Consider the following 21,699-nt stretch of genomic DNA (forward strand, 5'->3'; position numbering starts at 1 on the left):
TTCAGAGATCATGGCTTCTGAGTTCATCGGCTATTCGGTTATCGTGAGCTTGAGAGCACCACCCGGCGGGAAGCTTCAGGGCCAGGTTGCTGATGTCGTTGGGCAAACTTTGCTTCTCCAAAATGGTGCGAGGCTGATTGATCATGATCTTGCGTGAGTAGTTTGGCTGACAGTTTTTCTTGCAGTAACTCTTTTATGGAATGATCAACGTCTCCCCAGCTATTCTGTGGATGCCTCTGGAATTACCGACCTCTCTTTGCAAGAAACCAAAGCACCTCTTACACGCCCCCAAAATGTGTCGCAAGAAATTCCCAGGGCTCAATCTGCTCGATCTCAACCCCCCGCAGTTCAATCTGAAACCCCTGCACAGCAAAACTTCGTCGACCCAGCTATTTTAAGCTACTCCAAACCCCCTAACAAACCCGCCAACCCTCCTACCCAGTCTCACCTAGTCCGCCATGGTACTAGCCAGGTACCTGCGCCAGTCGCGGCATCTCTCTCTGAGCCATTCAGTAACCTCGAGTTGAATGTCAAGACTGGTACTGGGAATGGCGCACTGCGAGGACCCTCTCAAGAGACGGAATATCAAGCTTCGCAGAACCTTACTCCTACCAAGCAAACCTCAAAGCGCAACAGACCTGGCAATGAAGGCTTTATGGGCAAGCGTGGTGGTGCCGCAAGCACCAATCCAAAGAGCAAAGGCTGGCGTCAAACTGCGTTTGTGGAGCCTGCGGGTCCGGCTGCCCAAGCATCACCCGAACATATCATGCGGCAACCTGCGAAGCTTCGCAAGAAGAAGGCGCGCCGCCCGTACGCCGAGGATAATAGTGGCTGGGCTACTGAAGATGCGACCGATATTCAGGAGCTGGGCGACTTTGATTTTGAAAGCAACCTTTCAAAATTCGATAAAACGCGGGTGTTTGAGGAGATTCGAAATGATGATACTACTGCAGATGAGGCCCGTCTAGTGAGCTTCAATCGATTGCCAAAGCCCGGCACCAACGACGGCAAGAATCTTCACTGGTCAGAGAATGTCCTTGATAGCCCACCAAACAGTGATACTGGCGATGATGCCGCGGGCATTAGCGATGCCAGACATAGCAGCGAAAATATCTCCGGGCGTGACCGATCCCGCGCAACTGGACGGATCCAACCAACTCGCAAGAGTAGTGCTATAATGGGCCAGCCTTTGATGCCGCAGATCAACGTTTTGGCTCGCAGCCAGTTGAATACTTCTCGCACCTCTAGCCCGCACCCGGGTCGGTCATCTGTATCCCCCTTAGTCAGCTCCAATACATCAGTACCAACCCTCAGATTGACCACCACCAATCGCAGCTGCCCAACTGTGAGCCCTCTCCAAACACTTGAAGTTGAGCAGATTGCGGTAGCTGAGTTTGGACTGAGTGAGGATATTATCACGGAGAATGCCGGCCGCGGAATCGCAGAAGCAGCGGTTGCTCTCTTATCTAGCGATGCTGCTGCGCCGACGATACTGATTGTCACCGGGAATCATCGCACTGGGGCCAGGGCTATCTCTGCTGCACGTCACCTGCGCAACCGTGGTCATCGTGTCACTGTTTGCCTTCTAGGCCTTGACTATGAGAGTGAGTTGCTGGAAAATTGCCGCAAGCAACTGGATATCTTCAGAAAGATCGGAGGCCGTGTGTCAAAGTGGGAGGATCTGTCAACTCGCCTCTCAACTTCTGATCTGAGCCCCGACTTGGTTATTGATGCCTTGTTCGGCATGCACCTTGCCTTTGATGACCTCCGAACCGATGATCAGGGTGTCGCTTTTGAGATAATCTCCTGGGTCAACCGAAGCAACCTAGAGGTGCTTTCGGTGGACATTCCGTCTGGCATGTCGGCCTCAAATGGTAAGTTTCCATCCTTATCAATCCATACCTTCCTCCTACTCAACTAACAAATGCATACAGGTGATATTACTATGGTTGATGGTGGTCAGCTCTGTGTTAATGGCTCGTCGGTTGTGTGTCTTGGAGCACCAAAGACCGGTGTTCTCAATGCTCTACTTTCTGGCGATGGACACTCGTGGAACCTCAGTGTTGCTGACATCGGCATTCCTCAGATCGTCTGGCGAAAGTACGGCACCCGTCGTCGACATGGTATCGACTTTGGCAACCGCTGGGTTGTAACACTGCGATATCAGCCCGCCATTGCCTAATTGAATGCCCGGCGGGCTTTATTCATTATGAACAAAATCATTCCAGGCGTTTGCATTACGAAACAAAACTAAGAACGGCAGGATCTGTATATTATCATTAGCGAGAGCATACCAGCTTAATTTTCTGAATACGAATATTGAAAATCAATCTGAGAAAACGAAATTTGAGAGGATCCAGCAACATTACTGGTGATTTTCACGCTGGCTAGATGGTATCCAGCATCTGCGCCGAGGTGAATCGCCAAGATTTAAGAATACCAATGTACCTTAGCATGCAGTACTAGTAAGTAAATGGTAATAATGGTCAAGAAAATTTCATGATACGCTGAGAATGCCTAGGCAATTATAAGAGACAACGCACAGGCCGAAGCCAAGCTCATGCGTCGGTGTAAACCCCGTAACAAAGGGCTCATGGTACGAAAAGCAAGATATCAAGAGATGCGGAGAAAGGATCGTCATCATCGTCGAAGGCTGTCTAGCCTTGCTTGAAGGTCGTCGTCGTCGGTGTGGCCTCCACCACCAATAGCTTGCGCAACGCGGGTTTCCCCTACTGATTCCTTTTGTATGCCGGATGGAGTTTCGCCAAGCTGTTTATTAGGGTTGTCAGTACATTGAAGCTCATCTGGTCGTCTGCGAGAAGGAACACATACCGATTGTCCCAGGTCAACACCAATTTCGTCCAGAACCTCCTTAACAATATCCTCGCCCTCATCTTCTTCACCTTCCATGCCAGTTGCCTCGTCGATCGCATCGTCCATCATCTCTTGTCGCTCATCCATAACCTCGTTCTCTCTCTCAAACTCCATCGCAATACGCTGCAGTGCTGGGAGGTTCATCTGTCGGTTCATGCTACCGAGAAGCATCGTAGCTCCCTTCATTGATTGCATCATTTGCTCATTGCTCCGAACGGTCTATCGAGGGTACGTGCGTAAGTATTATGGGGAGACACATCACATGGAGGGGGGCGGGGTTATGTAGATCTGGCCGTACCTGAATGCGCAAAGAGATTGCCTGTAATTGTGTGCGCATCTGATAAAATTTCTGGATGTACCTGTTGTTTTCTCTGTAATCAGTATTCTGCAAGACCAATGGTTTTCCAAGAAGAAGGGATTCGCAAAACCGCGCACCGTCGTGTCCGGACCAGATCCTTGGCTTGGATCTTGCATGCGTTGATTTGACCATTCTTGGCACTTTTCTTGATATCTTGCACCAGTTTCTTCTCTTGGTTCTCGAGCTTAGTTCGCTCACGATCCAGCTCGCGCTGTGTTCGGTCCAAGGCACGCTGGTGTTTGCGCAGACGCTCTGCGGGCGTCATGCGCTTACCAAAGGCCCATTCGACAATCTAGTAGACACTAGGTGAGTAGATTGTGAGAGAGGAAGAAAGCCAAGATCACATACATTCATGATGAGATCTGGGTAAGGGATTCCAGAGGTGGTGTTTGGAAGGCAAGAAGACCGAGGTGTGTATTCAGGTCCTCTAGGCACTACTTAATCGGTGACATCAATCATGTAAGATACCGTTCGCCGATAGAGTCGTAAGTTACAGGGTCACATGCACGCCCTAAACCCTTTTAGGCATAAACGTCACCTTAACCTTGGAATTTGATTATTCATTGTTAATTTTCTTGCTTCTTAAAACAAACAAATACCCTCGGATGGCTTTTCAACACACCCCTTTTTCGTCATGAGTCAAGATTACTACCCAGGCGCAGGCTCCTCCAGGTCCGCCTCGTCTCGTTTTGCTGGCGAGGATGAGGAACGAAGTCCTTTTTCTCCTCAAGCCCCGCCGGCCTATATGACCGTGGGCAATGGTTCAACTTCGGAAAGTGCAACGGCTTTGATGTCCTCTCTGGCCCATGATTCGGGATATGGAGGCAGCATCGCAGGTGAGAGTGCTGCAGAGGGTGACTCGAGCGCGGCTTGGCGTGCAGGCTTGATGGAAGACCGACCAACTCCGGTGCATACCCCCACGCGTCCTGGCGAGTATAACCCGGCTGGTGAGTGACATGCAACGAAGTGATCCTTTTTTCTTGAAGATTTAGTTGGCTGAGTAGTTTTTGTCGAACAGCCGAGCATGAAAAGCAGGTCGTCGCAAACCATGTCCACCAGCTTCTCTAGTATGTCGACCATTTCTAGTATATCTACTCTACAAATGGACAGCACACTTATAATATTCGTCACAGCAACTCCAACCGGACCAAGCTTGCTCGCTCAATCTCTCGGACAATCGAAACATTGAAGCAACTCCAGGATATGAACCGCCAGTGGCCCGCCCACTATCCTTCCGTTCAAAATGCCCAAAGCGCTCCCTCGTCCCCTACCACGCGTCCGGAACTCCACCATACCCAGTCAGACTTTAGAACAGATGATTTGAGGCCGACAACCCCCCCTCGGCCCGAGCTGAAACGCGCCACGACTACGATGAACGGAGAGGACATCGGTGAATCTAGTGCCGCTGCCGAACGCCGGGCGCCGCCAGAGCCTCGGTTGATGACTCCGCAGATTGCTCAGGAGTTCTCAATTTTGAAGCTTGATCTGAAGCTTGGGGCTTTGTCGCAGGCAGAGCTGGTGCATTCGTTGGAAAAGGCTTCAATCGCTTCGTTGTTGGATGGGAGGATCAGCCAGAGCGTCAAACACCTTCTTTCTTTGCGAGATCGCATTGAGGATACCTCGAGCAAGGTTTTGATCACAGGAGATCTTAATGCCGGCAAATCAACATTTTGCAACGCTTTACTCCGACGGAAGGTTTTACCCGAGGACCAACAACCTTGTACCAGCATCTTCTGCGAGGTACTCGATGCTCGTGAGAATGCCGGAATGGAGGAAGTACACGCAGTGCACAAAGACGTCCATTACAATCGTAATGACGAGAGCACTTATGATGTTTACGCCATGAGTGAGCTTGAGAATATTGTAGTCGACAACACCAAGTACATGCAGTGCAAGGTCTATGTCAAGGACGTCCGTTCTATTGATGAGTCTTTGCTCAATAACGGTGTCGTCGATATTGCCTTGATTGATGCCCCAGGCTTGAACTCCGACTCTTTGAAGACTACAGCTGTTTTTGCGCGCCAGGAGGAAATCGATGTGGTTGTTTTTGTTGTGTCTGCAGCCAATCATTTCACCCTTTCGGCCAAGGAGTTCATCCTCAATGCCGCTCACGAAAAGGCCTACATTTTCATGGTGGTGAACGGCTTCGATCAAATTCGCGATAAGAAGCGCTGCGAACGCATGATACTTGACCAAGTGGGCAAACTTAGCCCACGCACATTCAAGGAGTCTGATGAGCTCGTACACTTTGTTTCAAGCAATGCCATTCCCGTTGCTCCAGCTGGGGCTATCTCACAATCTGGCTCTGGTGGGGGTTCGGATCCCCATGATGATGACGATGATGACGATAGTAGCAAGGATAAGGGCAAAGGCAAGCAAAAGGAGAAGGAAAAGATCCAGGATTTCGAAAATCTAGAAGGGGCATTGCGACGCTTCGTTCTCGAGAAAAGATCCCGCTCTAAGCTTGCCCCTGCTCGAACTTATCTCTTGAATCTTCTCGCCGACCTCAACGCGCTTGCTACAGTCAATCGTGACGTTGCCCAGTCTGAGCTTACACGAGTCACAGAGGAGCTAGCCGAGATTGAACCCGCCTATGAGAATGGCAAGAAAAAGAAGGGTGAATTGATAGAAGGTGTGGATAGAGCCATCGACGAATCATGCGATGATACATACAACCATACTCGTGCCACCCTGACCGACACCATTGCACGGGTCTCTGAGCAAGACCTAGGCGTTGAGTATCCCGGTCTCTTCTCGGCCTTCCAATATGCCGAGGATCTGAAGCTGGCGATGCTGGATCAGATCTCTGCAGCTCTTGCAGGTTGTGAAGACTATGCCAGAGACAAGACCGTCCAGGGAGTTGGCTTCATTCAAAACATTGGCCTACTGCATGTTGGCGAGGACAAGTTCAGTCCACTCAACTTCCGTGCGGACTTGATGTTCCGCCGGGGTCGTCGTCACGCCTTTGGCCGGCAGGTCGATGCAGAAGTCGAATTTTTGGACTTCTTCGATGTTGCTGGTCTATGGGAGCGCCAAGAGAAGATGGCAGGAACCGGTGTCGCAATGACTGCACTTACTGTGGTAGGCGGCAGAGTCTTTGGTGGCTTCAGCTGGGTGGATAGTGCACTCAGCGCGGTGAAAATGCTCGGACCGAATAACGTGCGCCGAATGTTCATCCCCGGTGTTCTTGCTGCTGTCGCCTTGACTGCGGCCTACATGTTGTCCTCAATCCCGTCAACATTACCCCCCCGTATCTCCCGAAAGATTGCAGCGGCTCTTACAGAAATGGACTATGTTCATTCAAATGCTAACCGCATTTCTACTGAGGTGCGGCGCATTCTTCGTCTACCCGCCAAGAATCTGCAAACCAGCTTGGCTCAGGACATTGAGGATCTCGCCCGGCGCAAGCAAGAAGTAAGCAAAGTCAAGCAGGAGAGCGAGGTTGCCACCAAGTACTTTTCAAACTTGTTCCGCGATAGCAGTGAGAACCGCCGCTCCGTCGAGGGTCTTGATCTCGATGGCCCGCTTCCTGGTGCCATGGGTGCCTTGGACCAATGAACAAAGCCAAAAATGTACCAACAGTCCACATTCTCTCATCTTCCTTCTCGTTGATTACTTTGAAGGATGTATAATTTCTTGATGTCGTTTCTTTTCCTCTCGTCCACGAATATCCCTTTTCTTTATGTGCTCCTTTCTCCTTCTCCCTCTCTATTTGTGATTCTTCAGTTGTGTTCCAAAAGATACACTGAAGCACTACAGCTCTTTACTGCCTTTTTATTACATGGCGTGTTGGTGTGCATCGGAAGTCATTACAAGTTTAGCCCAAGATTCCCATCTGAATTGACATACAAAATTTTTCATAAAAACGGCTTCTATGATCACCTACTAGGTACATAGGCGATCCAGATGTTTCTTTGGGCTGTATGAAGTACTAATAATGTCCAACTGGACGCTTCAGCTGATTGAACTTTGGTTCGATGCTCATGGATCTGTCATGGCAGAAATCAAGAAGTGCATGTGGCAAGCATATCGAAGATCTGACAGCAATTCCAAGGTTTGATTGAACAGATAGCTTAAATGAAAACGCCATGCATTGATATAGTAGTAGTACCCAAAATGCGCCATGCAATACAATGCTATGATTCATAGATAAAATGTGTTTTAGAGCTCCATACCCATGAAAATCGCGCAATACGCTCCGAACTTCCCAAACACCAAATGAGAGATGTGAAAAAAAAAAAGGTAAATCCATTTGCATAATCATTCACCATCACCTCTCAGATGTTTTCTTGTCCTCCGCCTAGAGGCCCATCCAACATCCTCCAATTCTTTGAGCTCCCCTAATAACACGCCTGGGTCAGCCTGGGTAGGCTTCCGAGGTATCTTGCCTGCATCACGCAGGAATTCAGCTCTCATAGCTGCTGCGTCGGCATCTTCATAGTCTAGTTGTGTCATCTGAGGCTCGGTGTTTTCTTCGTCTTCCTCGTTCCCGTTGGCAGGGAGCTGCTTATCAGCCAGGAAATCGAATTTTCCACCGGCACCGCTGAACATTGATGATAGACTTTCATCTTTATTGACGTGACTAGTCGTGCGGGACAGCGAGTTGGCCCGGGTCGGATCTGCGCTCTCAAGTGGTGCGCCGATACCGTCGTCATTGAGAGTGTCAATTGAGCTAGCTCTGGATGGTGCAGCAGCGGTTTCGACTTTAGAGGAGGAGTGTGACGGGGCACGACCTAATAGAGGTTTGCGCTTTCGTCGGAGGGGAAAGTTGCCATCTTCAATGTTGGTTGGGCTTTCATTCGACTGGCGGGATTTAGCAGCTTGGGCTTTCTGAAGGAGGCCCTTGAGCGCGGTGTCCAGCGCGGAGGGTGCAGTGGGTTCTGTGTGGTTTGGATTGGGTTGGTCGGAGGTAGAGCCACTAGTTGTTGGCCTGTCGTCTGTTCTGCTCGGGGATGGAGGCTGAGATTCCGGTATGGACGGCTTGGGCACATCATCCTCGCCTTCATTCGAGAATCCATCGTCGATGACAGACGACATCCGCCTTTGATAGCTTTTGGCGTGTTTCGGATCTTCACTTCTCGGTTCACTTGGTGACTTTGCTGGAGCTTTAGCTCGTCTGTCGCGGACTGTATCCACTTTCTGATGCATATCTTCGCTCTCAAAAGCAGCACCTGGTTTTTCTACGCCGCCTTGAGGTTGGGATATTTGTTTTTGGACCATATATGGCTCAAATGGCTTCTTTTGGCCAGTCTGAATGGAGGCCCACAGCCAACTAGCTGAAACGGCTGGGACACCCCATTCTCTGGTATGGCGCAACTTGTTTTGGCTTGCAGTTTGAGGGTCGAAGCAAACCAGGACAGAGGCTTGTGGCGTGAGAACTTCGTCATAGGAGGCACCCATCAGGTTAGCCAGCTTGGACACGTGAAGAAGATCAATGCCGCCAAATCCAGTAGAGCATATTCGCATTCCTGAAAATTCTGGTATTTAGTTAGTAACGCTCAGAGATAAGTTTTCATAAATCCTCACCTGGAATTGGGAAATCAGGGAAAGGTCTGCAAACAGCGTGGGATTCTGGCGGAACCAGGACTCTTGCATGCAGACATTTCTCTAACCACATGTCTGTTACGACCTCGCATTCAAACGCCAGATCGTCTGTTGATGGAGCCGCCGACCTGAGGGTTTGGTATGGCACCATGATGTATAAGCCACGGCCTGTTTTCGGGATGCTCGGTCGAGAAAATTCTCTCAGAGATGTCACACATTGAGCACCATTGAACCCAAGGTGGCGATGTAATACTCCCATCTAGAGAGAGAAATATATGTATAAGTCACTAACCGGATCAAGGAACGAGTGACAGTGCTTACCTGCTTAGATGAGAACCCTTCTAGATAGAAATATGATCCCCCGAGAAAGCCTTCTGGGGCTTTGGGTGGTTCTTCACGTGCCATGGCTTGACTGAAGACTGACTCACTCGCGAAGGATTTAGCAGCTTGAAGAATAGGTTTTGAAGGTGGTGAGTCGCGTTCTTCATCCTCTTTGTTGGGCGAATCGGTCGTATCGGGATTCGTGAAACCAGCACCAATGATATCACCCCAGATGTTCTCATTTTGGCCAATGAGCTTGGTACTTGCAGTCCTGCGTAGCTTTTTCCGCGGCCTAGCATCCCCCGAACCATTGCTAGAATCACCTCTGTCTTTTCTAGACTCGCTCTGTGATATGGGTAAGGGTCGATACCATGCTCCAACACCTTGTTCTTCCAGTGGGATCAGTGGGTGGTATTTTTCTTCGTCCAGGATCATCCCGCGCTCAATACAGTCGTTAAACCATTTCTCGCTGACAGCTCGTATACCCCATTGTGTCGCAAACTTGTACTTCTCGCCGTCTGCAGTGCGCGAAATAAGATGGGTGACGCTCTTGGTCAAGTCTTTCCGAAACTCGGCCCCATTTTCCACAGAACGGTCGTTCATCTGTGTGCGAAAGCCCATATCCGAGAATCCAGTAATGCATATTGTGAGCCCGACAAAGGTGGGTATCTTGTGCTGTACCTCCAGGGCGCGAATGTCGATATCTTCTCCCAGCATCCACAATTGGCGCATCGCTTCAATCCATTCTGGTCGAACCACAACGACGTCATTCCGTTCGCGCGCGACGAATCGGTATTTTGCGGAGTCTGCAGATCCGACGAGAAGGTGGGTTACTTCGGAGGTGAGGTCGGGTCGTTCAACTGCTCCCATTTCTTTCGCGGCATTTAATAGTTGGGTCTGGGTTCCACGCGCGTCAGTCTCGTTTCTTAAGTCTGGTGTAATTATTGTGCTGAAGAATCAATGCATAACGTACTCTATACTCCAATGTGACCGCAGTGAAGCAAATTACCGCGCCTGCGAGCGGATGCTCCTTGTCTATAGGTTGGCTAGTTAGCAATCCGCGTGTGGACTTCGCTGCAGACTTCGACTTACCCGATTGTCCTGCGCCTGCCATCCTTCATGACTGACAAACACCTCCCACTGCTTAACAACACTCTTCTGGTCCCATTGAAGGTGAAGATAGCAATTGGAGAGAACAAGTTCTTGTCCGATCCCGCGTCGCGAATCGCGATAATTGATGATCACGTGGGCACGCGCCCCTTGGGCCTTGGTCAGCGATCTACAATACTTTAATGCTCTTACTTTCATCTTATAGGCCTTAATATGAGTGCTGAGCTTTATTCTATATCATGACTATACCTTGACATGTCTCGGCATTTAGATCGCTAGTTAGTAAGTAGTAAACTAATAATTAACATCTCTTAATTGAAGGTGAAGACTGGAGGGCAAAGATGTATACATCCAAATATCGTGCGGTTATTGCCACCGCGGGCGGTCTTGGCACTCAGTCCCCGAAGCTCCGCAACTTTCGTCTGCAATTGCAGCTTCATATTGAACCACACCTTTTCCCAAGTTTAATTCCAAGGGATTTTCCTCTCTGCTATCAACAACTTCCACGGTCCTGCGCACGATGCGCTGTGTCATTTGAAACTTCACCGACAACTACTCTCCCCGAGAACTAACCAGGAAGACTCCCATCTATTGAACGTTGATCGTCTCATTCGCGTACACCATGGATAACAAAACCTTCGTATCGGATTCTCTGATCCGCTTGACAGGCGCATCCGACCCTATATCCGTGGACTTCGTGCTTGCCGAAGCCAGCTCCTCCAAGTCTGCATCCTCCCTCCAAGACAAACTGCTTTCCTTCCTTGATGGCAGTCCAGATGAGATTGGCGCATTCTGTAGCCAGCTTTTTTCGCGCGCGGGGAAAGCACCACCTCCCAATGCCTCGTCTAGCCAAAGCACAGCAAGCAAGGCATCTACGAAAAAAAAATACAGCATGGTGGATATGGGCGAAGAGCTTGATCAGGAGCCGGGCTTAGGCCCTGTCAATGTCGAGGCCGAGCGCGACCGACGAAGGCGCCGGGATAAGGAGCGAGAAAGTGATAGAGACCGAGGCAGGACTAAGAAAGATGCCGAGTCAAATAGTCGTTGGGAGACAGACGACAACCGAAAACGAGACCGCAGCCGCGACGCCGAGAGTCGCGACCGTCCACGATCAAAGAAGGTGCGGAAGAAGGATTCAGACTTCGACAATCGGTGGGGCGACGAGGAGATGCCAGAGGATGAAATATACTCCGACACAGCCCAAGACGAATTTGCAGAGTCGGCCTCAAAACGCACGAGGCTTGAAGATGGATCAGCTTCCCCACGCTCCCCATCGCCAGCCGACGATATTGATCCACAAACCAAACAGGAGATTGATCGCCAACGTGATCTCCGCGAGAGAGATGAATTCGCGAAGCGATTGGCCAAGAAGGACGATAAGAAATCCAAAAAGATTGTAGAGGACATGACCCGGGATGGAGAAGCTGCACGTCGTCGCGCTCTGGCTGATGACGCCGATGCCAGGGCGGCAGTGATGCCCGATTTGCGACTTCGTTCCCGCCAAGAATATTTAAAGAAACGTGAAACAGAGCGACTGGCATTGTTGCGACGTCAGGTTGCCGAAGAGGCTATTGAATTGCGCGAAAACCCTAGTCTGACTCGTCGCGAGAAGGAAGAGTTTGCGCGCAACAGAGAGGTTCTACGCATTGCTGAGGAGCGGCTACGTATCGATGACCACCGCGATGGCTACATGATGCCAGATGACTACATCACGGAAAAGGGAAAGATTGATCGCAAAAAGAAAGAAGATGCACTCTATAAGCGATACGTGGAGCGCGACGAATCAGGCCAGGAGAAATTCGTGACAGAGCACGAAGAATGGGAGCTAGAGCAATCAGCCAAGGCCAAGGCGCAAATCAACAAGGCAGAGTTCGTTGATGAAGGAGACTATGAGTATGTCTTTGATGATTCACAACAGATCAACTTCGTCATGGATTCCAAGCTCGAGGGCACAGAAAAGCTTTTGACCCAGGAACAACGACGATTCAAGGAGGAAATGGATGCAGCGGAGAAGAAGGCTTTATCGATGGAGGAGACGCGGAAGAGTTTGCCTATTTATCAGTTCCGTGACCAGATCATTCAAGCAGTTGCTGAGCACCAAGTCTTGATTATTGTCGGTGAAACTGGTTCCGGAAAGACGACACAAATCCCACAATATCTTCACGAGGCCGGCTACACCAAAGATGGCCTGAAGATCGGTTGCACACAGCCACGTCGAGTGGCCGCCATGAGTGTTGCAGCCCGTGTAGCAGAGGAAATGGGGTCAAAGATTGGAAATGAGGTTGGCTATGCCATTCGCTTTGAAGATAACACCAGCGACAAGACCATTCTCAAGTACATGACCGATGGAATGCTTTTGCGAGAACTGTTGACAGAGCCCGACCTGAGTCAGTATTCAGCACTGATGATTGATGAAGCTCACGAGCGGACGGTGCCAACGGATATTGCCTGTGGTCTTCTCAAGGACATTGCTAAAGCGCGACCTGACCTAAAGCTCCTCATCTCGTCTGCGACAATGGATGCACAGAAATTCCAAAAGTACTTTGATGATGCTCCTATTTTCAACATTCCTGGCCGGCGATACCCCGTTGATGTGCACTACACCTCGCAGCCCGAGGCTAACTACCTGGCAGCCGCCATCACCACAGTATTCCAAATCCACGTCACACAAGGTCAAGGTGATATCTTGGTATTCTTGACCGGTCAAGAGGAAATTGAGGCTGCCGAGCAGAGTCTCCAGGAAACAGCTCGAAAATTGGGCAGTAAAATCCCAGAAATGATTATTTGTCCTATCTACGCCAATCTGCCGTCCGAACTGCAGAGTAAGATTTTCGAACCCACGCCGCCGAAGGCGCGTAAGGTGGTCTTGGCAACAAACATTGCTGAGACTAGTTTGACCATTGATGGCATTGTCTACGTGATTGACCCTGGTTTTGTCAAGGAAAATGTGTTCAATCCGCGTACCGGTATGGAGAGTCTGGTGGTGACCCCTTGCTCTCGGGCCTCGGCGAACCAGCGGGCTGGTCGTGCTGGGCGAGTCGGTCCTGGTAAATGCTTCCGACTTTATACCAAATGGGCATACTATAATGAGTTGGAAGAGAACACCACACCAGAGATCCAGCGGACCAACCTCAACGGAGTGATTTTGATGCTGAAATCCTTGGGTATTGACCAGCTTCTTGACTTTGACTTTATGGACCCTCCGCCCGCAGAGACTATTATCCGAGCTTTGGAGCAGTTATACGCGCTTGGAGCTCTTAACGACCGCGGAGACCTGACAAAGGTTGGCCGACAGATGGCCGAGTTCCCGACGGACCCGATGCTGGCAAAGGCGATCCTCGCATCAGGGCAATATGGTTGCGTGGAGGAAGTGCTCTCGATTGTGTCGATGCTGAGCGAGGCCAGTGCTCTGTTCTTCCGTCCCAAGGACAAGAAAATCCATGCCGATAGTGCACGCAACCGTTTCACTATCAAGGATGGTGGCGATCACCTGACCCTGCTCAATATTTGGAATCAATGGGTAGACTCTGACTTTAGTGTTGTATGGGCCAAGGAGAACTTCCTCCAGCAGCGCAGTCTGACCCGGGCACGCGACGTTCGTGATCAGCTCGCCAAGCTCTGTGACCGTGTGGAAGTGACTGTCAGCTCCTGTGGTGCTACGAACATTATACCCATCCAAAAGGCCATTACATCCGGCTTCTTCCCCAATGCAGCCCGTCTGCAGCGTGGAGGTGACAGTTACCGCACGATCAAGAACGGACAGTCCGTGTATTTACATCCGTCCAGCACGCTGTTTGAGGTCAACCCACGATGGGTGATTTACTTTGAGCTGGTCCTCACCAGCAAAGAGTACATGCGCAGTAATATGCCCCTGCAAGCGGAGTGGTTGGTAGAAGTTGCACCACATTACTACAAAAAGAAGGATCTAGAGTCACTAGGATTGGATCGCAAAGTGCCCAAGGGGACAGGGGCCACTGGAGAGAAGAGTCGGACATGATCATTTTTTCGTTCTCCCTGTCATTCTACATCAGGCAAAATATTCAAGAAATATTTAAACATTGTGCAAAGCAAAAACGAAAAACAAGAAAAGAATTTACATAGAATTTCCACAACATAGACTAGTAGTCATATGATTAATTCAGTGATGTTCACACATGATTTCCCCTACCAATGAGATTGTTGATAATCGTGATTTCCCGACCGCGGCAAAATCCATTTACCTCGGCCCCGCTTTACTCCAGACTTTCCCCCATTTAATAACGTCACCTGTCTTTCTCCCTTCAACCCCAAACTTGAACACTACCCACTATACACATCTCTCCCATCATGTCTGAATCATTCACCCCGGCCGATGTTGCCGCTCACAACAACGCCGACAAGGGCTTGTACATCATTGTCGATAACAGTGTGTACGACGTAACCAAATTTGTCGACGAACACCCTGGAGGCGCAAAGATCTTGAAGCGTGTCGCTGGAAAGGATGCATCCAAGCAATTTTGGAAGGTAAACATACTCATCTGGAACATCTTCATGTTCTACGCGCCATCAAACCAATACAGTGAGGGCGAGTCAAGGCTAATTCCATTCTCCTTCATAGTACCACAACGAGTCCGTATTGAAGAAGTACTCGCCCAAGCTGAAGATTGGAGAAGTCAAGGAGGCCGCCAAGTTGTAATTCGAATCTACTTCGCCACTACCACCGTGAACAAACATTACGCCTTGAAAGGAAATCTCCGTCTTTTCCTTCTGTATCCGTGTGATCGGGACATCTCCGAAGATCAGCCAACAACGCGGAGAACGCCGATCGTTGGGGCCCTTCCTCCCGCGCTCTACATACATTGAATGGATTATTTGCTTGCGCTAGCGCTATATCGAGGAGTTTATACCCGCACTTTATTGATGATATTATCATATTAGATTAACATTTATACATGCACAAATGAGTTCAATGTTAAAAACAGACTTCTCAACAATTTTCGTATCTGAATTACAACGGAGGAGCTTGACCGGTTTCTTCTCATGCCTATAAAAACCGCCATTCTGCTCCACTTCCTCCATGAGAAAGACCCACCTGGGCAATGCTGTAGTTTCTCAGCACTTGAGGATATCTGATATCCCATCGTAGATCTTTCCACTCATTTTCCGATATCCAGTTAGCGCGGTGGACGATATTCATGGTTACAGATGCAGCAAAAACCAATACAGCATCAAAGACATAAGACACCCATTCATATTCGGCCAGCGGGCCACTGGAGACTGGTCGACAGACTCTGCAAATCGAAAGATCGACCTGACAAAAACAAGTAGACCACATGCAGTGACAGACATCGCGAAGACCTGCCTTTCAAATGTTTCCAGGGTAAAAAGTTCTAGGACTTGGACCCATTTTTGACAACAGGCTTCCAATGTTCAAACATTGAATGTTATGTATCCACCTGGCGCTGGTTAAAAACAAAATGTTTGAAGGGTTCCAAGGTCAATCATGTATGAGAAGAGTCTTTGCACGTATACTTTAACATTTGAATATTCGATTTGAACGCCCCATTTTCCCACCGCTGCTTCAAACTTGGTGTCTTTTCGTACATCTGGTATCGACATGATCCAACCAACACAATATTTCAGATAAAACAAACAATAAAGATATATAATGAAAAGGATGTAAAGGATGCAAAGGATCAAGGTCAGAACAAAGAATGATCATATATACAGTTATACATGTGAAAAATGAAAGAGGATATATCGAGAAGAATGGAGAATGGGTAATCCGGACCAACGCTCAAAGAATGAAGAAAGTATGAAGAATGAATGGAAAAAGTGAAGGGGGATAGAAATAAAAGAATTAAGGAGGGATTAAAACCCACGGAAAGGGTCATCGGGTCGATAAGAGAGTTCACTGTCGTTAACAGAGGGCGCGTCGTAGTCATAGCGACCTTGACTCCACTGACTGGAGGGTTTGCGTACGTGCTGTGCACGAGGCGGCTGCACACCACGCGGGCGATTAATCTGCTCCGCATGGTGGTCAATGAAAGCCTCCATACGCACAGTGCCCATATCAAACATATTGCTCGCAGTTGTATGAGTGGTACGACCACTAGCCTCAGACGTACGACGACTCGTGATACTGTGGCCACTTCCAATGCCGGGAGGGAGACCCGGTGGCGGGACAGGCGAGAAGTAAGGCTCTGCGGAACCGACCGTGGTGCCGCTGTGGGACGAGGGCATGGTACCCTGGCTGGAAAAGCTGCGGATAGCGTGGAGGGCAGGAGGGCGGGGAGCAGTGTTACTGCGCTTGCGATTATGGTGATTATGATTAGAGAAGCGTGGGACATGCGGTGCATCGGCAGCCATAGAATTAAGGCTTTCGAGGTCCCCGGTAGGTATTTCTGGCACCGGCTCTGCGGTGCCCGGGAAGGAGCGTTTGCCCTTGGGCATGGGACGCGGGCGACCCTTGGCCACTCGGATCGAGTCGCGGATGGGGTTGCGACGCAAGGTGGCTTGGGAAGGGATGGAGGATCCCGGTTCCTCTTGTGGTGCCGGGGGGAGTGATGCTAGATCTTGTAGGCCCATTGAAGAGTGGCTGAGGAATGATAGGGCGGTTAGCCAGACGTAGTGGCGTTCGACGGTAAGTGCGGTGAATTTGAGAGCACGCTGTGGCGTGAGGACTAGAATCGAGCGGTTGAATGTACTGGTATTTTCAGTGCCCTTGGGCAATGGGTTGTCATCCTTAACATCCAATACGGATTGGATAGTGACTAGAATATAGGGTGTCAGCGAATGATAAAAAAAAAGCAAGAATAGGGAATCCCGCTTACACTTTCGACCAGTCTTGCCCAGCAAGGCAGGCCCGCTTGTCGGTTGTTTGCTGCTCCACATGATGGAGCCCTCGTAGGGTGCAAGCCAGACCCATCGCTTATGACGCACTCCACCATTGGTAATGTTGGCTGATACCTCATCGGGGTTTCGGCCCTCCCAGGTATCTTTAGATTCTCCCATGCCGAACGATTTGCGGCGGCGAACGTACTTGAACATCCACTCGCCCACCATGGTCTGAGCAATTGCGTCAACAACACTTGTCGGCTGCACGCCCCCGGTTGAGTCCCGTCGTTCCTGCTCCCAGTTCATAGAAGGCACCGCGGGGCGATGAGAGGCCCGTTTCGCAGGGTCCCGACGCTGACGAGGAGCTGTGATATCATCAACTGGGAGAGGCGGTGGTGGGCGGTAGGGAGGACTATCAAGTGTGTAGGGAGACTCAGAGCGAGTCGGAGACGAAAGAGTTTCCGGGCGCTCCGCCAAGCTGCTCTGGGATGTAGCGGCCGCTGAGCGTACTCTGCGCAATGTGGGCTGACGTGCAATTGTTGTGCGCGCACCACGGTCAGAGAATTGCCGACCTGAGGAGCGAGTCGGGCTTGGGGGTCCATCACTGCCCGTCAAAGGAACGTTACGTGAGCTGAGACGGATTGGAACCGGGAATGGAGGCGCAATGCTTGACCCTGCACTACCGCTTTCCAGACTGGGCTCGCTGGGGCTGCGGGGGCGGGATTTTTGATATGCTGCTGCGCCGCTAGATATCATGGCGATTTTGCGCATGCCACTGGCAGGTTGTCGGCCACTGGAGGTTGTCGTGCCAGACCGGTGAGTTGCGCGAGAGGGAGAGGAGGCACGCCCAACATCGACGGAAGGTCGGGATTCGGGGTCAGATAGGTGTTCATCGATTTCGGGTAGATGCATTTCATCCAAGCTCGTTCTTGATTTCGCACTGACCAACTTGCCGCGCCGGATGGTGTAAGAAGCAAACGGCCGGTTAAGAAGCTCGTCATCAGTAAAAACGTCCCTCTCCTCCGCATAGGGACCTTCATCATCGCTCAGCTGTTCGAAGCCCGCGAAAAGGCTGCTAGACCGGAACGGCCGTCTTAATCCAGATGCAAGTTCGCTCGATAGAGGTCCATTATCATTATTGCCAGGGTATGCCTGGTAAGCCTGCAGTGGCTCCGAAGCCTGTGCGCGAGGGGGTTTCACCGGGCGCTCATGTGGCAAAGGTCGTTGGACTCTCTTGGCCGAACGAGGAGGAGGAACAGGCGCGCGGTAAGATTCGGCATTAGACTCTTGAAGTTCGGAGGTGGTTGGTAGATCAGGAATAGCAGAGGGCAATAAACTGGCTGGAAGTTTGACAGGCCGTTGATCGATTCGGATTTCTTCCGTCTGCATGGCAATAGATCGGCTCTCAACGACCGACCTGAAATTGGCCTGAACAGATACATTCTTAGTCTGCGGAGGGAGAACAACACTGTTCCGGGGTGACGGTGGTTCCGACCCAGGCGGGTGAATAGCTATCATTGGGACATCAATTTGCGCTGGGATATCTTTTGGAGACAAGGTTGCCTTCTCGCTCTCCACAGGCTCTGGAAGAGGAGGCAAATCGGTCTGGGTAGATACCGATGCCATCTGGACTGGCTCCGAGGCCGCTTCAATGGATTGAACTGGTGGCTCCGAGATCTTTGGCGTCCATGGAGGGCTAGGAAGTTCACTGACGGTTTGACAAGAAGAGGAAATCATCTCAGTTGCAAGTGTGAGTGTAGCAGAATCCTTCATCTCGGGGGCAACTTGGTTCTCATCAAATTCATGGCCGGCATTAGATTCTTTGTCCACCAGAGAGAGGTCATTGTGAGATACTATTGAGGCTGGAATTTCGGGCGATGGCGGAGGTGAGTATTGAGTACCCATGTCACAGTAGTCCCCAGAAGACTGGTGCTCGGACAACTTAGTAGGACTAAGCGGATCCAGAGCACGGTAGTCGGCGGCCGTGATTGACCCGGTACTTTGCATGGAAAGACCCAAAATCTTTCGGGCCTTTGATGCTATCGAATGAGACGCCTGCGAATTGACGGACATCGGCCGTTCCTCTGGAAGCGCTTCGGGGGAGTCGGGGGCCTCATCTTCGGACGCAGCAAAGTCATCTTCCTCATCGAATTCCAATTCTTGAGCCAGGTTCAAGCCTGAATCCCCCTTACCAGGAGCCATACTGAGGACCGAGTATCGAACATTGTGAAAAGCGGCTTCATTTCCGCCCTCATCGGATGTCACACTGGTCATGCTCCTACGTCGGCGACCCTGGCTACTTGAAGCCACACTGGTCGTGTCGCTTTCCTTGACCTTGGACTTAGTCGATAGATCATTTTCGCTATGTTGGGAACGGAGTGCTCCCGCCTCGTGGGCAGCTGCAACCTCATTAAGCACCGTCTTCAAGCGGCCTTCCACAACATGAATCTTGCGCTCCATATTTCGTCGTTCATTTTCCCATGTCTCTCTATCACGATCCCAAAGCATCTGTGTCCGTTCAACCTCCTCTTCTCGATGACGGGCCTTCTTTTGTGCATGATCGAGTTTCTTACGAACATCGTTAATGTTCTCGACCGCATCATCCCGCTCACGAGCCAGTTCCGTTATCGCAGATGACGATCCGCCCTCCAAAAGCTGAATTTGATGTTGCAAAGATCGTGTCTCAGCGTTCGATTTAGACAAGTTCTCGCTGAGTGTCTCGCATTCTGTTCGTGATTCATCCAAGCTATCTTCCAGCGAATCGATCGCTTTGGTCTTATGTTCGATATCCCGTCGTAGGGAAAGAATTTCGGATACGAGGGATGCGTGGAGGGTGGGTGTAATTCTGCGGGCATCGAATGGTGAAAGTGTGGACTCTTCGATGACATCGTCGATATCGCTTTGACCATCTGGTGAGAATGCTGGTGTTGGTAGGCCTGGTGGGGAAGAGGATGGTGGTGGGGAAGAGTCTCGCCGGCGCCGTGCTGGTCGAGATCTCGATCTCGACTTTGACTGAGCTCGGGATGAAGTCGATGGAGCGGGGGATGGTTGGGCCATGGAGGCCGATAAAATTAAATCCGTGGTCATTTCGCTGCGTATATAATGGGGGAATACACCCTTTTAAAGCATTCCCTGGGGTTCTTCGTTTCTCTGTGCTGGCCAGAGCACGACACGCCCAGGTCCCATCAAACGTCTACCGTAATTGAATCATTCGCGTGGCAGGGTGTCGATGTTAACTTATATCAATTTTTTTTTCGTTCAATATTCACGTTGATCGGCGTTGTGAGAGGGAAAGGAATAGCGTATAATAATTGGTTCAATGAAGGACACTGTGCAACGACCGGTCAGTTATGAGGTACAACGCGGAGGCGGGGGACATACACGCCTGAGCGCGAGGGGAGCCAATGTGGCCGGGTTTAATATGCACGGAGGCCCCGAAGGTCTCTACTTACCAGTGATGCAGGTGTCAGGTATCAGAATTGAACTAGGGAAGAGCGAGGAGATAGATCATATGTCATCCCCCTAGAGCCAAACTTTGACAAAGAGGGTCGATCGCGATCGCTCGAGGACCCGTACTTTGCGAGAAGGTGGGCACAAGTTGGGTCTTCGGACTGGGACACGATCTTCCCGCTGGGGGGATTTTTTTTCTCTCTTTTCTTTACAAACGAGGCAACGATCTGAGACGGCCAAGTCAAGGTGTTTACGTAGATGGGAGATTATCTTAAGACTTTTAGATCAGCCTTGTCAGCGTCGGAACCGTGCCGGATGTGAGGAGCATAACGGGGTCATGGCCATCAGGGAGGGAAAAAAACATAAAAAAAAAACATGTAGCAGGGGTGTTCGTTAGGGGGCATGGGGAAGCTAGAAACCTACCCGATTAGCCAGGACGCAGGTTGCTCCACCAGAAAGCTGCCACCCAAGACACTAAAGAAGCATGGCTGAACACGGTTAGATCAATGTCCGAAACATCAAATCGATTTGATGGCTTCGTACCCTTCAACCAGTACTTCTGCATATGTATATACAAGTTTCACTGGTTGCTTGTCATTGAAGACAAGGACCTTGCAACAAGGGGGTTGCTGGGATTGAAACAGTCTTAGTAAACAGCAAACTTGTCAAGGTGAAAAAAAGCGAAAAAAGGAGTAAAAGAAGCTTTCGATCCCACGAGCAATTGAAGCTTCTGGAAAGGATTCCAGTAAAAGAAAAAAGAGAGAAAAAAAGCAACGAAAAAAACCCCCCAAAGTTAAAGTGATTAACAAACCCACAATTGCGATGAAGCACTATCAGGAGGGCCCAATATTTCAGAATACAGCGCCCGGAGAAGGCCTCGAGGACTGTGATCGCCAGAGTCCACACCAGCTTGAAGGTGTTCGTCGGGGATGGAAGCCGGATCAAGGGTTCCACCGCGCGTATGAATGGGTCCAAACAACGCGTTCGGCTTCATGGCTGTGCACAAACAAAGAAACCATCAAATTCCTGTTTTGTGGTGATTGAAGCATCCTCAGTGGATCAGCTATACGGAGCAAAAATGACATAAAATAAAATAAATAAATAAAAAGGTACCAGTAGGTTTTCCCATTGTGTTGAGAAACATTTATCATCAAGGCCAATCAAAATAATGCCGGCGCACTAAAAGTCGAATTAATTGGACTAGAAGCTGGATCAGGATTAGAAGG

The 21,699-nt window shown here is 50.1% G+C and overlaps 7 protein-coding genes across 7 annotated transcripts; 4 read left to right on the top strand and 3 right to left on the bottom strand.

The window, feature by feature from the left end:
* Window positions 1-10: 10 nt before the first annotated feature.
* On the top strand, window positions 11-2,182 carry N7466_002502 (mRNA decapping enhancer EDC3; the record flags this gene model as incomplete). The annotated part of the gene is made up of 3 exons (XM_057161900.1): window positions 11-125; window positions 186-1,874; window positions 1,935-2,182. The coding sequence occupies 3 exons, from the start codon at window positions 11-13 to the stop codon at window positions 2,180-2,182; spliced, it is 2,052 nt and encodes a 683-aa protein (XP_057025185.1).
* A 458-nt stretch (window positions 2,183-2,640) lies between these two features.
* Window positions 2,641-3,586, bottom strand: N7466_002503 (ESCRT-III subunit protein DID4; the record flags this gene model as incomplete). Its single annotated transcript, XM_057161901.1, has 5 exons — window positions 2,641-2,769; window positions 2,833-3,093; window positions 3,173-3,245; window positions 3,310-3,524; window positions 3,581-3,586. 5 exons carry the CDS (start codon window positions 3,584-3,586, stop codon window positions 2,641-2,643), a joined length of 684 nt encoding a protein of 227 aa, XP_057025186.1.
* Window positions 3,587-3,866: 280 nt separating this feature from the next.
* N7466_002504 (mitofusin) lies at window positions 3,867-6,790 on the top strand (the record flags this gene model as incomplete). Its single annotated transcript, XM_057161902.1, has 3 exons — window positions 3,867-4,179; window positions 4,251-4,299; window positions 4,366-6,790. The coding sequence occupies 3 exons, from the start codon at window positions 3,867-3,869 to the stop codon at window positions 6,788-6,790; spliced, it is 2,787 nt and encodes a 928-aa protein (XP_057025187.1).
* A 702-nt stretch (window positions 6,791-7,492) lies between these two features.
* N7466_002505 (uncharacterized protein) lies at window positions 7,493-10,405 on the bottom strand (the record flags this gene model as incomplete). The annotated part of the gene is made up of 5 exons (XM_057161903.1): window positions 7,493-8,709; window positions 8,759-9,035; window positions 9,098-10,046; window positions 10,107-10,132; window positions 10,190-10,405. The coding sequence occupies 5 exons, from the start codon at window positions 10,403-10,405 to the stop codon at window positions 7,493-7,495; spliced, it is 2,685 nt and encodes an 894-aa protein (XP_057025188.1).
* Window positions 10,406-10,829: 424 nt separating this feature from the next.
* N7466_002506 (putative mRNA splicing factor RNA helicase (Cdc28)) lies at window positions 10,830-14,204 on the top strand (the record flags this gene model as incomplete). The annotated part of the gene is made up of 1 exon (XM_057161904.1): window positions 10,830-14,204. One exon carries the CDS (start codon window positions 10,830-10,832, stop codon window positions 14,202-14,204), a length of 3,375 nt encoding a protein of 1,124 aa, XP_057025189.1.
* Window positions 14,205-14,533: 329 nt separating this feature from the next.
* N7466_002507 (cytochrome b5-like heme/steroid binding domain-containing protein) lies at window positions 14,534-15,049 on the top strand (the record flags this gene model as incomplete). The annotated part of the gene is made up of 1 exon (XM_057161905.1): window positions 14,534-15,049. The coding sequence occupies one exon, from the start codon at window positions 14,534-14,536 to the stop codon at window positions 15,047-15,049; it is 516 nt and encodes a 171-aa protein (XP_057025190.1).
* Window positions 15,050-16,057: 1,008 nt separating this feature from the next.
* Window positions 16,058-20,110, bottom strand: N7466_002508 (putative nuclear migration protein; the record flags this gene model as incomplete). The annotated part of the gene is made up of 2 exons (XM_057161906.1): window positions 16,058-16,959; window positions 17,020-20,110. The coding sequence occupies 2 exons, from the start codon at window positions 20,108-20,110 to the stop codon at window positions 16,058-16,060; spliced, it is 3,993 nt and encodes a 1,330-aa protein (XP_057025191.1).
* Window positions 20,111-21,699: the final 1,589 nt, after the last annotated feature.

The sequence above is a fragment of the Penicillium verhagenii genome, assembly GCF_028828195.1.
Source record: "Penicillium verhagenii strain IBT 33310 chromosome Unknown utg000003l_segment0_segment0, whole genome shotgun sequence".
NCBI lineage: Eukaryota > Fungi > Ascomycota > Eurotiomycetes > Eurotiales > Aspergillaceae > Penicillium > Penicillium verhagenii.